Here is a 13778-nt window from a genome sequence, read left to right on the forward strand (position 1 = left end):
GGAGCCTATCTGCATGAAAGGGTGCCTACAAGGATCTTGGATTCATGTCAGATCTCAAGCCTCCTGTTACCTTCCAAACATTTATGGCTAACATGATAAACATCGACAGATAAAGGCCATATAAATCATTTGCAGCTTACTTATTTAGATGGCTATATTTTTTAAGACTTCAGGCAGTAATAAGTAAAAGTTCTAAATGATACAGGTCTGAAGACAGGCTCTGAAAAATGCCCATCATGCGGCCATGGCAAAGCACACAGAGTATGCCTCCAGAGATGAGCAGTCTTAGCTGCTGTGCTTGGTCATGTAGCACAGTCACCAGTACTTCAAAAGACCATGCCATCAGAATCAAGCCTATCAATTACTTGAGTGTGAATTTAGAATAGCACAACTGCCAAGCGAACAAGAAAAAGGGGTTTATATACCCTGGACAAACACAACTGCCACCATCCCCAGACTGGATCAATGGGATGTACAAAGCCTAATGCACTTTCTTCAAGGGAGCACAACTTATATTGTGGAGTAAAAGCACAATCAACAGACTGGGCAAATGCACAGCAACACTTTCATACTGTCAGGAGCCAAGGCCAGCTAAAACTTTTTACATCTTAATCTTTTCAAGATTCTTATAAATGGGTCTGGAGAGATGGCTCAGTGGTTAAGAGCCCTAGGTGCTCTTTCAGAAGATCTGGGTTCAACTCCCAGCACCCATATGACTGTTCATAACTATCTATAACCAGCATGCACACAGAGCACAGACACACATAAAAACCAAACACCCATACACAGTTTAAATGAGAAATAATCTTATAAGGTAAGATATTAATATTATCCTCATTTTCCAAAGAAGAAGCCAAGGCATGAAGAAGTTCAAGTAGCTTGTCCAGAGACTCAGTTCAAATGAGAGCAGTCAATATCAACTATTACACTGCATTATCTGATATGGAAAATCAGCACATCTAAGAGCATCAAAACCAACTAAGATTGTGCTTCAAAATTGAAGAAAACACTCTGGAACTGATCAAAGCAGATTATGATATGTACTACCTACAGAGAATCTGTTCCTTCTGTTTCACAGGACTAGTGAGAGCTGGTGCTTTGAGCCTAAAAGCAGCATGTCCTCATGGCAGAAGTGTTGGACAGAGGAAACCAGGAGGCCAAAGAGAGAGCTGAGCAAAGCTGGGGTAAGCCCCAGTGACCTGACAACCTCCCACCAAGCCTCTCCTTCAGTGTCACAGCCTGGGGAACAACCTTGACCACAGGGCTGCCCAGATTCAATCATTGCACCCTGTACATCATTTTGTAAGTTGGAAGCTAAGTTACTTTGCTCACCACTTTGAAATGGCATTGTTCTAACTTATGCGATCCAGCAACATCTGATAACTCCAATGTGAGTCTTAATTTAGCTGCATCCAATAGCAACAACAACAACAACAACAAAATTCTGCCAACTTGGGCTACTTATCTAAAACCTGCCCAGTGCAACAAGCCCCTGATACTATGATGCACGACCTTCCCCTGTTTAGAACAAATGATCTCAAACCATCAGAACCCAATTTTACCTTATACCATCAACCATTATCCGTGTGTCATGATTAAGAAATATTGACACATGGGCTTTCCCATCAGCAGCTCCTCAGATCAAAAGACTTCTGAGATAAATTCTGCATTCATATTTATAACAGTTAAGATATACAAAACTAGAATCACTGTGAATACCACAAATGCACCTGCAATTTAAGAGGCCAATCTACTACTATATTCAAACAGGTTATTATTTAGTTAGCACTTTCAATGTCAGGAATATTTTTTAAATCATTATAAGAGTTTTCAACAATTTATGGTTGCAGAAAGATTTCAGAAGTTAACCTGATTTAGGTCACATGGCTATCAACCAACAGTCACAATTCAAACGCAGACATTGTCTCAGGAGCTTCAGCTTTTACTACCATAGGACGATGCCACTATTGGGGGATGGAGAAATAATGACAAGGCTCTAGTAACCAGAGCAAGGGAATCAATGAATCTAGCTGCTGCCAGAATGGTGCCTCTTGTATCATGTCATAACTTGGTCCTCATTTGAATTAGTTAGAAAATTGAAAATTAGAAAGTCGCATCCAAGCCGGGCGGTGGTAGCGCACGCCTTTAATCCCAGCACTCGGGAGGCAGAGGCAGGAGGATCTCTGTGAGTTCGAGGCCAGCCCTGGTCTCCAAAGCGAGTTCCAGGAAAGGTGCAAAGCTACACAGAGAAACCCTGTCTAAAAAAAAAAAAAAAAAAAAAAGGAAAGTCGCATCCAGCAGATAAGCTAGGATAGTAAGTCTTACCAGTTGAGCATAGCTATTGTAAACATTAACAAGAGTATTGGGTCCAGGCTTGATGAAAGAATGTAAAAAGGGAGAACCAACATGGTTCTGACAATCACAAAATAACTAAACTCAGTGAGCAGCTGTGAGTAGTACTAAATGTAAATATAGTCTTGAATGAACCAAATACTAGTAAAAGAACGAGGAAAATGGAACACGCCTTTCTATTCTGAACTGAGTAAGCTGGGAGTCAAGAGGAGATAGGAGTCTCCCATCTACGAGGCAGGGCATGTAAGCGTGTGAGAGACTGAATAGGTTTTAAGCATGCAGTGGTGCCATTCAGTGGTGTTAGAGGTGAGATGAATGAAATGGGAAATGTTCCCTAGAGCACCGGGGGAGAGGCTAAGAAAGCATAGGCACTGTTAAATGCTGCTGAGAATATTAGTTTTGTGATGAGCTTTCTTTAAGCCTTTATTGAAAACACCCCATAAGTTTTTGTTTTTTTTCTTTCTGTCAATGGGTTAAACTACCAGGAGCAGCTGTTCAGGTCTCTGAATAGCAGAACACAGCCTTTCCTTATGCTAGGCATTCCTTCTCTGGCAATCAGCCAGGCTGCCCTTATGGTAGCTTGGCCATTTTGGATACTTGACAATGACTTTAAGAATGCTCAGGCTGCAAGAATCAATACAACTGAAGCCAGGACTCGTGCTCCAGGAGGCCTTACTCAAGTCACAACCACTTCAGACACCCTGTCCTGGCCTTGGAAAGTTTCCTGCCAGGTTAACAAGCAGCTCTTCTCACTCAGGATGGAGGACAAGCACCACCTTAGTAACTCAGCATAGGCAGGGACTGGTGGGACCAGAAGCCAGTGCAGTGACTGGCATAAACACTTCCTTCATTTGCACAGCACACCCCTCCCCTTAGCTATATAACCAAGCCGTTCAGCTCACTCTGTGCATCCTCCTGTGCTACCCCGAGTGTTGTAATTATACATTCTTCTCATCTACTGATGACTCTTAAGTAGAATGGGCTGAGATGGTAGCATGAAAAATAACAAGCACTGGCCCTAGCAGTGGAGGTAGAGAGGCTGCCACTACAGCAGCAACACCAAGAAGACAGTGACGAGTCCAGACAGCTACAGGAACAGATGTGGCAGAAGTAAAGGCAGATGATGAGGGACAACAGAAGTACAGAGAAAGTGGAAAGGCAAGGTGGTGGCCAAGACTGCAAGCACTGTTCACTTAAGCTTGCCTAGGAGCCTCTGAGCCTTGAAGGCTTACGGCCTTGACATGTGTAGCTCAAGAGCTAAAACACTAGCCACCAAGGGTTCTAACATCCAAAGCATTGGACCTGTAAAAATGGCTGGTACTGATTGCTATTTACTGCTGTGGCTGCTCAAAACTGAGGCTTTTAGTGCTTGGCCCACTGGTCATCAGAGCCCTGAGGCAGTAAGCCTCTTACCTAGCACAGACAGCTAGCTGGCTCAGGCTTCTAAGGCCTGAGGCTATAAACCTCTAGTTTTTGAGGTTTGGAGCTATAAGCCCCAGTCCACTGGCTCAGCCCACAAGCCTTGAGCATTCAAGGTCCCAGGCCTATGACAGTAGACTCAGTACTCAAACACTCCAAATGTCCATCTGAGTAGAGCAACAAGACCCCTCCTGGCATAAAAATGCACTTATTCTAACAAGCAAACCAGAGGTCAGGGAGGCCCAAGGACATCGCAGATGGAGGCACTCAAGCACTTCGGAGAGTAACATCAACTGATACAGCCCTTCTGAAGGGCAAATGGGCAACACAGCTTAAGAATTTTAAGTAACTGGTCATTCCATTTCTCCAAATTTGTGGCAAGTAGTTATTAAGAATATAGGCAGAGACTTGGCTACAAGAATGTTCCTTTCAGTATTACCTATAACCTTAAAACACTGGGACCAACATAAATATCCAGCCAAGGGTAGTAATCAAGTATAATCAAGAATCACATTCATATGAAAGCATTATGCTGACTTGTTATTAAGTGTTGTAGAATGGTAAGAAACTGGAAAATGTTCATGATATATTATATAAAAACAATTTATATAGCAGTGCGCATAGTATGATATCTAATGTTTTAAGAGTTTATTTGCATTAAAAGGTAACCAGCAAATCAAATGTTGAATGTGGTTATCTTCAAGGTACAGGACCATAGGTGATTTTACTTTATTTTTATAACTAACATTTCCTACAATAAACTTGTATTATTTGTATTTGTAACCTAACAGAGGTTAATAGGCTGGCTATGCTAACACTTTAATAAAAAATAATTATTATATTTTAAAAATAAAGAATTACATATAAAAATTAATTCACTATCAGTCAACAGATATCAGTAATTATATCTGAATGTTGAGGCTGGGGCAAACAGCTGAGATAAAAATATAGCAAAGGCTACTGACAAATCCACCTGCTCCAAACTATGGCCCGCTGCAGTCAGTGTGGAATATCCATCACTATGGCAAACATCCAATATGTGCTTGCTGCATGAATAATCCTGTTTATATTCAGCCAAGCATTGCAAAGAAGCATTGTGTTGAAACTTAGAAAGAAAAAAAAAAGACTGCTTCATTATCAGATATTTAGAAACTGCCAAGTTCAATTAAAAAACAAGGATACCTATGAGATCATGAACATTCATATGGTGTTCATTCACATTGCACTTCACTGTCTACAGCTCTACTTTAGAGAGGCAAGATTCCTACTCTACCCTCCAAAGAGAAAAAGAAATAAAGAGAGAAAAGATGTTGGTGCAGTACAGTGATCTTATCTGGGGCAGCAAGACAGACCAGATGCCAGACCTTGTGTACCAGCTATCAATACTTCACTATACTTGACAAGTCTCTAAAACAAACAAACAAAACTGACTACTCTACAGGGTTTGTCCCTGGTAACACTTTGTCTTAAAGTTTTACTTTCTTTTAAATTATGTGTATATGTGTGTGTGGGGGGGGTACATGCATGCAGGTGACCAGAGTCCAGAAAAGGGAGCTGGATAACACAGAGTAGAAATTACAAGTGGTTGTGAGTTACGGAATATGAGTGTTGGGACTCGAACTATGGTCCTCTGCAATTGCAGAAAGAGCCATCTCTCCAGCCCCTGTTAGGGACTAACATTTTAAATTTCAATTACTTTAATTGTTTCAGTATTTAGAATCCAAGAATTCAGTCTTGAAGGGAGGTAATGAAAAAGTGTGGACTATGAAAAAACCACCTGGTTTGAATATAGACTGCCAGCCACTTGCTAAATGTGCAACTCTGCAAACTATAGAAGAACTTTGCTGTGGGAGTCCAAAGGAGTCTTACACAGTGCCAGATGCAGAACAATACCCAATTTTCATTCTTTTTCACTTTCCTTGAGAAACTATTTTTCTTTTTTAAATTGAGAACAAGTAACTGTGAACATGGGTCAATTGGATAGTTGTGTAGCTATGGAGTGGGTCTTTCAACTGTATAGCACGTATCAGGATATAAAAAGAAATAGATAAGGAAGCCAAATACAGATCTCCCCGGTCTAGGTTTACCCTGTAGTATAACGGAGACTTCTGAGTTCCTACCTAGGGAGGGAGGGAGAGCATGCAGAAACAATTGGAAATTGTTTCTTGCTCTTGCTGACATCCTTCCTCAATCCCTACCCTCATACCCTTGTTGCTTTAAGAAGCACGTTTCCTAGAAACAGGAACCTCTATGAATATCAGTGATCTGTACCAAAATTTAACTTGCACTACCAAATTCAAAAAAGTACCTAAAATACAACTGTCCTTATTTGTTTCAGTGTTTTCTCTGAATGTGCACATTTTGTCAGGTAAAGAAACCCTCGAGATTTTATCTCAGAACCACTTAAGGACATATTCAAAAGGTCTGAGGATCAAACAAAGCCACCTATCCTTAACACATCCTGCTCACAAAAGTGTCCCAGAAACTCAATATAAACAAAATCCCTCTGTTCATTTCTAGGAGATAATACTGCTTCTGTATCCTACAGTGTGCCTTACATACCCATAGCAACTGAGTCTTCTTCCTCTACTCAAATAGAGCATCTGTTGCTAACAAAACACTGACGACCAAGTCGTTTCCACGGACAAAAAAAAAAAAAAAAAAAAGCAGCTGGTGAGGCTGACCCATGGGCTGACCAGCCAGCAGCAAGCTTCTGTGAGACGTCCAGTTACGTCTTTATTGTAAGACTGCCTGAGTCACAACTCTCCATCCTCTTTAACAACTGTTTCTTGGCACCACCTGCTGAAATAATTTCTTAAAGAACACACAAGTAGAAAACACACCTAAAAGTTCAAAGAAGTCTAGAACAAATTTGATAAGGAAAACGTTATTTTGAGGTTGAGTTTACGAGATTAACAAAAGCTAACAGATAATACTGTTAGATGATTTTCTTGTTTGGACACAATGCTCATAACTCTTAAAGAAAGTCAGTGGTTATTTCTATTTTATAGGTGAAGAAACGGAGACCAATGGCAAATTATCCAAGCTATTAGAGCTCATAAACAGCACGACCAGAGAACTGGCTCTTCTTAATAATTCACTACCTGAATCCCAAGGCCTTCCTTGCAATTACAGCAAGAACTACTTTCTCTGTATACTGAGGTATCATCTCTGCTACCATTTTAACGTGAACATTCTTTAACAGGAAATAGTGTCTAAATCTCATGCTATGAGTAAACTACTATCTTATGTTATAGACAGGAATATCCATCTTAGTTCATTACTATCTGAGGCAAGTAACTTATTCTACAGCAATTCATAAAGGAAGGCCAGGCGCCAGCAGGAGTTACGAGCACTAACTGGATATCCTCTGTAAGCTATAAAACAAATCCTCTTCATTACAAAGATTACTTGATATCGCCAATGAAATTCAACATACTTTTAATATTGAAAAGTTAATTTTCAGAGTTACTCCAATAAGATACATCAGCACTAATTTAAAAAAAAAAAACAGCTAATTCTTTATTACCTCTGGAGAAGCTACATAGGGTACCCTGTGGGTGCATAAATACACAGTCTGAAATGAGAACAACCTGGTTCCAACCTTAGCTTACTGGCACACCCTTGCAGAAGTCACAACCTCCAACTCTTGATTCCTCAGTGTCCCCTGATAGATGATCTGCATTAAAACACTTTTGGTATTTTACCATGCTTGGACTATTTTAGTATAAAATATTCACAAACTTTAAAATACTGTTTTCTTAATGGAATATTTTATCCCATTTTTATAAATCTATACAATTTTCTCACTTCTAGAGAACGGATAATGAAACAGACTGATTGGTGGCTTGCTCTGTACACACAACTAACAAATATACTGTACCCTGCAACTCACCTTTCTGGATTCCCAAGTCACTTGCTCTTCTGTTTGACCTTTGCTAATGCCCATTCAAATACCACATGCCTTTCTTCTAATAAGCTGTGCGATGTCTTACAAGCTTAGACAGAGAATGCTTTACATTTATACATATTCAAAATACAAAAAAACTTAATATATTCTAGTAATATCTTTAAAAGATATCACAGTAATAGTTCTGGAGATAATAAGTGGACATACACCCAAATGAGTTTCAAGGCAAGCACACACAATGGAATCATGCACATATCTATTAAATGCTACAACAGTAAATGTTTGATGTATCATATTATTCATACCCCACACCCCCACCACTCCTCAAGAAGGTGAATCCAGTTCAAGATTGCATAGTTGTTCTATAAGCCTTTTCTGCACTTTCTATTCAATAATAATTAAAAAAAAAAAAAGAATGACCTCTTAGATGTACCCTTGTTTTTCCTGTTGCATTATTAATACCATTTCTTTTTTCTTTCCTATAATGGAGCATACTGCAATCACACTATAATATAACAAAGAGAGTAGGGTGTCTTATTTTTTCTACACAGGAATTACAGCTGATTGTTAAAATTTCAATTGCAATTGTATTCAATACACTGGCTATATTCTTCAAATATTTTACTTAATCAAAAAGACTACTATAGATCTTTCCTTAACTTGTTCTCAAAGTGTTAAACATTCCACAAGACCACTGGGTAACTGTTACCAACTACACCAACTGGCGGACCAGGGTGGGGCAGCCGACAACTGTCTTTTTCCTCTAGCTGGGCAAACACTGAGATCTGCTTATAAATAAGCCACGAGCAAGGCAGTGGGCAGCGGTACAAAGGAGATTCGGTCCCCGGACCTACAGAGCAGGGACCCTGCTGAAGACTCGAGGGATGAAAAAGGACACCAGCTCCGGTGCCAGCGGGGAGGTTCCCACGCGAGACTGAGCCACGGGTCCTCACGCCTGCCGAGGAGGGACGCACCTCGGAGCACGCTGCGGGCTGTGGGAAGAAAAGGGCCTAGCGCCCGCAGAGGGCGGCGGGGACCCCGGTGCCGCCCGTGGTTTCCTCCCCGCAGTCCCCGCCCGGAGCCAAGCGCTGGGCAGAGGTCGGCCGGGGTCACGGGCGCGGGTCCTGCAGCCCGCGGGTTCTCAGGTGCGGTGTGGTGGGGCCGGGTGCGTCCCAGGCCGGGCCTCGCCCTCCGCCGTGGAGCCCCGCGCGCCCCGCCCACCCACCCTGCGGGCCGCCGTGCCCCCCTGCTTACTTTCTGCGAGTCCATGGCGAGGGACTAAGCCCTCCGGGCCGAACCTGCCACCGGAACCGAGTGAGGAGCCCGAAGAGCCCACGATGCCCACTACCTCGGCCGCCGCCTGCCCGGTCCCGTCCCGCAGAGGTCCCGCCCGTCCGCGCCCAACCCGCGCGCGCGCCGCTGCGGAGCCGCGGTTGCCAGGGTGAAAGGGCGGCCCGCGGGAGGGCGGGGTGCGAGCGCGCCACGCATGCGCATGCGTGCGCGGGGCACCCGCACCAACGGAGGATGGAACGCTGCCTGTCCGCCTGCGCCTGTCTTCTACAGCTGCCTCTTTCAGGGCATCCCTTTTCCGGTGCCATCGCTGCTGTCCTTGCAATGAGCCATTGGGCACCCAGCAGCCAGGCCTGTGCGGAGGGTCTGGGAGCTAGCTCTGCCCAGGATGCATTCCGCACCGACAGCATCTCTCCACTTAGCCTTGGAGGGGCAGTGGGGTTGGTCAGGCCCAGCTATCCAGCGGGAGGAAATACGCTGGGATGGAGAGGCAGCGGAAATGTGGGGAAAGGTCTTGAGGGGGCATGGTGGAAACCTAAAAGGGCCCCAGGACAAGGGGTAGGAGGAAACGTGGTTGTGGGACTATATGGGCTTTGTGGCTTAGCTACACTTGCCCGGCTCGCACCTTGCTACTTTGTGAGCAAGTCTTTCTCTGTGATCCTCTGTCGTCTATGAAATAAAACAAGGAATGCAGACCTTGCCAAGGACTGGGCAGATTAAATACTGTGTCTGAACTGCCCAGGACACCGTGCCTGAGTAAATGACAGTGGGGCAGCTAATTAGAATCTGCTTAGGACGGCCGGATCGGGCAATGAAGATTCTGGAAAGCTTGGGATGAAGACAGGAGGCTTATAAAGGTTCTCCAGAGAGACAGGCTTCATCTCCATTTAGGTGACTCGAGAAAAAAAATTAATCTGGGCGTTCACATACTAGAGAAATAAAGGAAAAATGGCTATCGAGTATTAGGTAGCAGTTCTACACAAATCGTCAGTGAAATGGCCTGGTTCTCAAAGAGCTCAAGGCCTACTTTGGAGAATGACAAAAATCCATGAGGCTGTTGGAAAGGAAAGTTCGTAAGAGAATAGGGAGATGGATCAGTGGACAAAGTTCTTATACGGGAAGAGTGAGGCCCAGAGTTTATATACCCAGAACCTGGTACCCACATAAAAACCAAGCGACCACAAACACTGACACACAGGTACCCCTGTTCATGTGCCCACACATTGGAATACACTGACACACAGCACCCACATACATACACATGCAAAACAATTTAACAAAGGAGAAAATTTCATGAGGTAAGTGGAAGAAATAAACAAATTGCATGGAGTTAATGGACTCAGAATAAGCAGGGTTCAATATCCTGACATTGCTCAGCAATGACCTGGGTAAGAGCTATGAAAGGGTCTGAGCAAGACTTATCTAGTCAGAAGGACAGTGAGAACCAAGGCCTTGAAGAGGCATGAGCTGTTTTTGAGGAACCATACTTAAATTGCAATGTTTTAATTATGTCTCTACCAGATTGTTCCAACGATATTGTGGTTTCTTAAGACCAAAACTTCTTTTTACCATACCTGTATCCCCCACCCCAGCACAGGGCAGACAACACCCAGTAGACCCTTAACTGAACAGATGTGCAAGGAAAGGGATAAAAGATACAAAAGGAGACAATGGTTTTGTTCAGGCTAGGTAGACAATGCTTGGAAGCCTGGAACTGAGGAGAGCAGACTCCTACTCTCCTCTACAACTCTGCTCCTGCCAGAAAGGAGGAGTGGTGTGCAGTCCTTCGGAGAGGCCCCCTCTTGGTATCAAGGGAAGGGAATCTACTATCCACAGCCCCGCCCCGCCCCCAATTCCATGAGGAGTAGTGACAGAAGCCAGGTATCCACCCATTAACCCAGTGCTGGTGGCTCCAACGGCTGATCTGAACACAGCCGCTGAGTCATTGTCTATGGGTGAGAAATGTAGCCTGCGGGTGGGAGGGCATCAGAGGTCAAACCACTGCCCTCGGTTGACACGGTGGACTCATCATGAAGGGAAGGTGAGAGCGTTTGGTCTCCTCTCCAAAGAATCACCTCACTCCTGCCATACGGGAGCTCCTGGGCACTTCTTGAGTGACAGGTGTTACCAAAGGAGGAATAAAGAGGGTTTTGGAGACAGTCACCCTGAAATGTGATCACTACACGGTCACAGAGACGCACCCTCAGAGCTCATTTCTGGCTTCTGGCCCCAGTTTCTGTAATTCTTTCCCTTCAGGCCAGCCAAGGAGCCCGTGGATTTTGACAACAGCTGTACCCCATTTGACTTCTGCCCTGCCCAGATCTCTGGTGTCGCTTGTCTGGCTTCCCAGCACAGCTCATCCGGGACCATTTGCTGACCTCATTCTCAGCGGCCAGTTCCTTAGGGCTGCGATTTGTCTCCCTCCAGTCAACCTAGTTCTCTCACTACAGTTCTCTCACCAAGCTGGGGCAGCAAGTCCACAAACCCACCCACTCACTGTGGCTCAGGACTACAGACCTTGCGTGTAACTATCTTTGCATAGCCAATCGAGTTAGGAAATATTTTAAAGTAGCCTTATTTAAAGCAGTTCTTCTTAAAACTTGACCCCAGGACTAACTAACTGCATCAGCATTATCTGATAGCTTCTTAGAAATGCAAATTCTCAGGCCTTATCCTCAGAACCAATGAAACAGTAACTCCAGGGTCAGCTCCAGTAATCCGTTTTAACAAGTCCTCCAGATGGTACTAATGCATACTGACACCTGTGAACCCTTGATGTGAGAGGAAGCATATTGCTCTTTACAGGGGTGAGGGGCAGGGGAAACTGGAGGGATGGCTCAGCAGTGTAGAGCATTGGCTGTTTTTCCAAAGGATCTCGGTTCAGTTCCCAGCACCATATGGCAGCTCACAAAGCGTTTATAAGTCCAGTTCTAGGTGATCTGGTGCCCAAGGACACCAGACAGTGATGTGCACATGCATACAAGTAGGCAAAAACACACATATAAAATAAAAAGTTTTGAAAGTAAAAAGGCTGCTAAGATACCTTAGTTGGTAAAGTGCTTGCCACCCAGGCATGAGGAAAAGTGCCGGCAGTGGGTGCATGTGGGTAATCCCATCACTTGGGAGGCAGAGATAAGAGGGTACCAGGCACCCACGGGCCGGCCAGCCTAGCCTAATCAGCAAACTCCAGAGTTAGGAAGTGGCCTTGTCTCAAATTTTAACTGAAGAGCAGTTGAGCAAGATGCCTGATACCAACTTTGGCATCCACACTCAGGTGTCCACAAACGCACATGTACCTGTTGTGCCTGCACATAGATGTCGCACACAAACATGATACACACACATAAAAGGAAAAGGAACAACAGCAGAGTGACAGTGTACATTGTTTCCAAGCTTGAGTTTGTGGTTCTGAAAGATGCTCATCTAGTCATGGTTATTGGCTGAAGTTTCTGGCCTTTGGTGACCTGCTTGCTTTCTGATGAAACCCCAAGTCAGGACCACCTCCTGGTTGACATTGCTAATGTCCGGCAAAACTATCCACTGCAAACTAGGCTCTTTGTCCTCTCTCAGAGATGCCAAGCACTGCATGCAGGCCTGAGCTTCCTAATGAGTTCTGGGGAGGCAATGATTTCATTTCCATGTCTCTAACAAGCTCCCCCTTGAGGACCCGTCTAGTGGGTCCACGGGCACCATCAGCTTTCTCCATCTGAATCCTGACCTGCTGCTTGCCAGCTCTGCAGTCTTCAGTAAGCCCTTATCTTCATGAACGCTCCATTTCCTAGTGCATGGTGACCATATTTCCTTTTGAGGGTTAGCAGGGATTAAAGGCGACTACGTATGGAAAATGTTTGGCTTAGTGGGCTGGCAACTGGTAGCAGCTGCTACTATTACTGCTCTACACAGCATGTCCTTCAGGGCCCTTCTTGCACAGTTATTTCTCCACTCGTGTCTTGGAGCCTTAGAACATCTGTCTCCACTCCAACTCCCCTGTTCTCTGCTCTGCCTGTTTTCCCTGATACCCATCACTAGTCGGGTGCTGCTCTTTGTTGAAGGCCCAAATGTTCACGCATCGCTCCCCGTTCAAACGTGACCCAGGTTTTCACTTTTACAATGCATCCTGGTAAGACAAGCCTCTCTAAGCTTCTATTTCTTCACCTGTGAAACAGGGCTCACAGTATCAGCGCCAGCTGATGAGTGGATTACAGGAAACAATTCAGGTCAAGTGATTAGCTGAGTCTGATGTGAGATAAACAGCCAAAAAGTATTTGTGCTTATCATCACTTCTCAACCATAGAAACCTAAACTTGTGCTTCCTGCCCCTTCCTGACTAAAATACAGACTCACCCCAAAGCTATGGAAGCTCTAGGCACTCATTAAATGACATCAAATTGGTTATGCCCAGGAGGAGGCTGGTGCTCAGTCAAGTGACCTAGCTCACACTTAGAGAGCTCTAAGTCACATAGGAAGCAGCAGACACAAACCTGAATGGTGAAGAACCAAAAACAATGTGAGAAGGAGCACAATTCAAGTACCAGATCATATTTAGCCTAAAAGGAAGAACTCAGCATGGATACAATCATTGACTTTGTCTTTTTGGGACTGGTAGACAGCAGATGTCTTGTTCTCTAGTGTCCCTCTGGTAGAATCCGGCCCAGCTGCTGCAAACTATCAGAAGGCAGGTTTCCTCTCAACAAAATGTCTAAAGCAGTGGGGCTCAACCTTCCTAATGCTGCAACCTTTTAATAACAGTTCCTCATGTTGTGGTGACATCTATATCAACCCTCTCAAAGCTCAGGGAACATTGTGG

The 13778-nt window shown here is 44.3% G+C and overlaps 1 protein-coding gene across 3 annotated transcripts in view; it reads right to left on the reverse strand.

Annotated features, from left to right (window-relative positions):
• The window catches only part of Fsd1l (fibronectin type III and SPRY domain containing 1 like), a 62175-nt gene extending 53156 nt beyond the window's left edge, over positions 1-9019 (reverse strand). For all 3 annotated transcript variants that reach the window (XM_028857770.2, XM_028857769.2, XM_028857768.2), the window contains exon 1: positions 8936-9019. In XM_028857770.2, coding sequence (XP_028713603.1) covers positions 8936-8950 — 15 coding nt within the window. In that variant the 5' untranslated portion in view covers positions 8951-9019. The remainder of the gene's footprint in view (positions 1-8935) is intronic.
• Positions 9020-13778: the final 4759 nt, after the last annotated feature.

This window comes from Peromyscus leucopus, chromosome 2 (genome assembly GCF_004664715.2).
Source record: "Peromyscus leucopus breed LL Stock chromosome 2, UCI_PerLeu_2.1, whole genome shotgun sequence".
Classification (NCBI taxonomy): Eukaryota; Metazoa; Chordata; class Mammalia; order Rodentia; family Cricetidae; genus Peromyscus; species Peromyscus leucopus.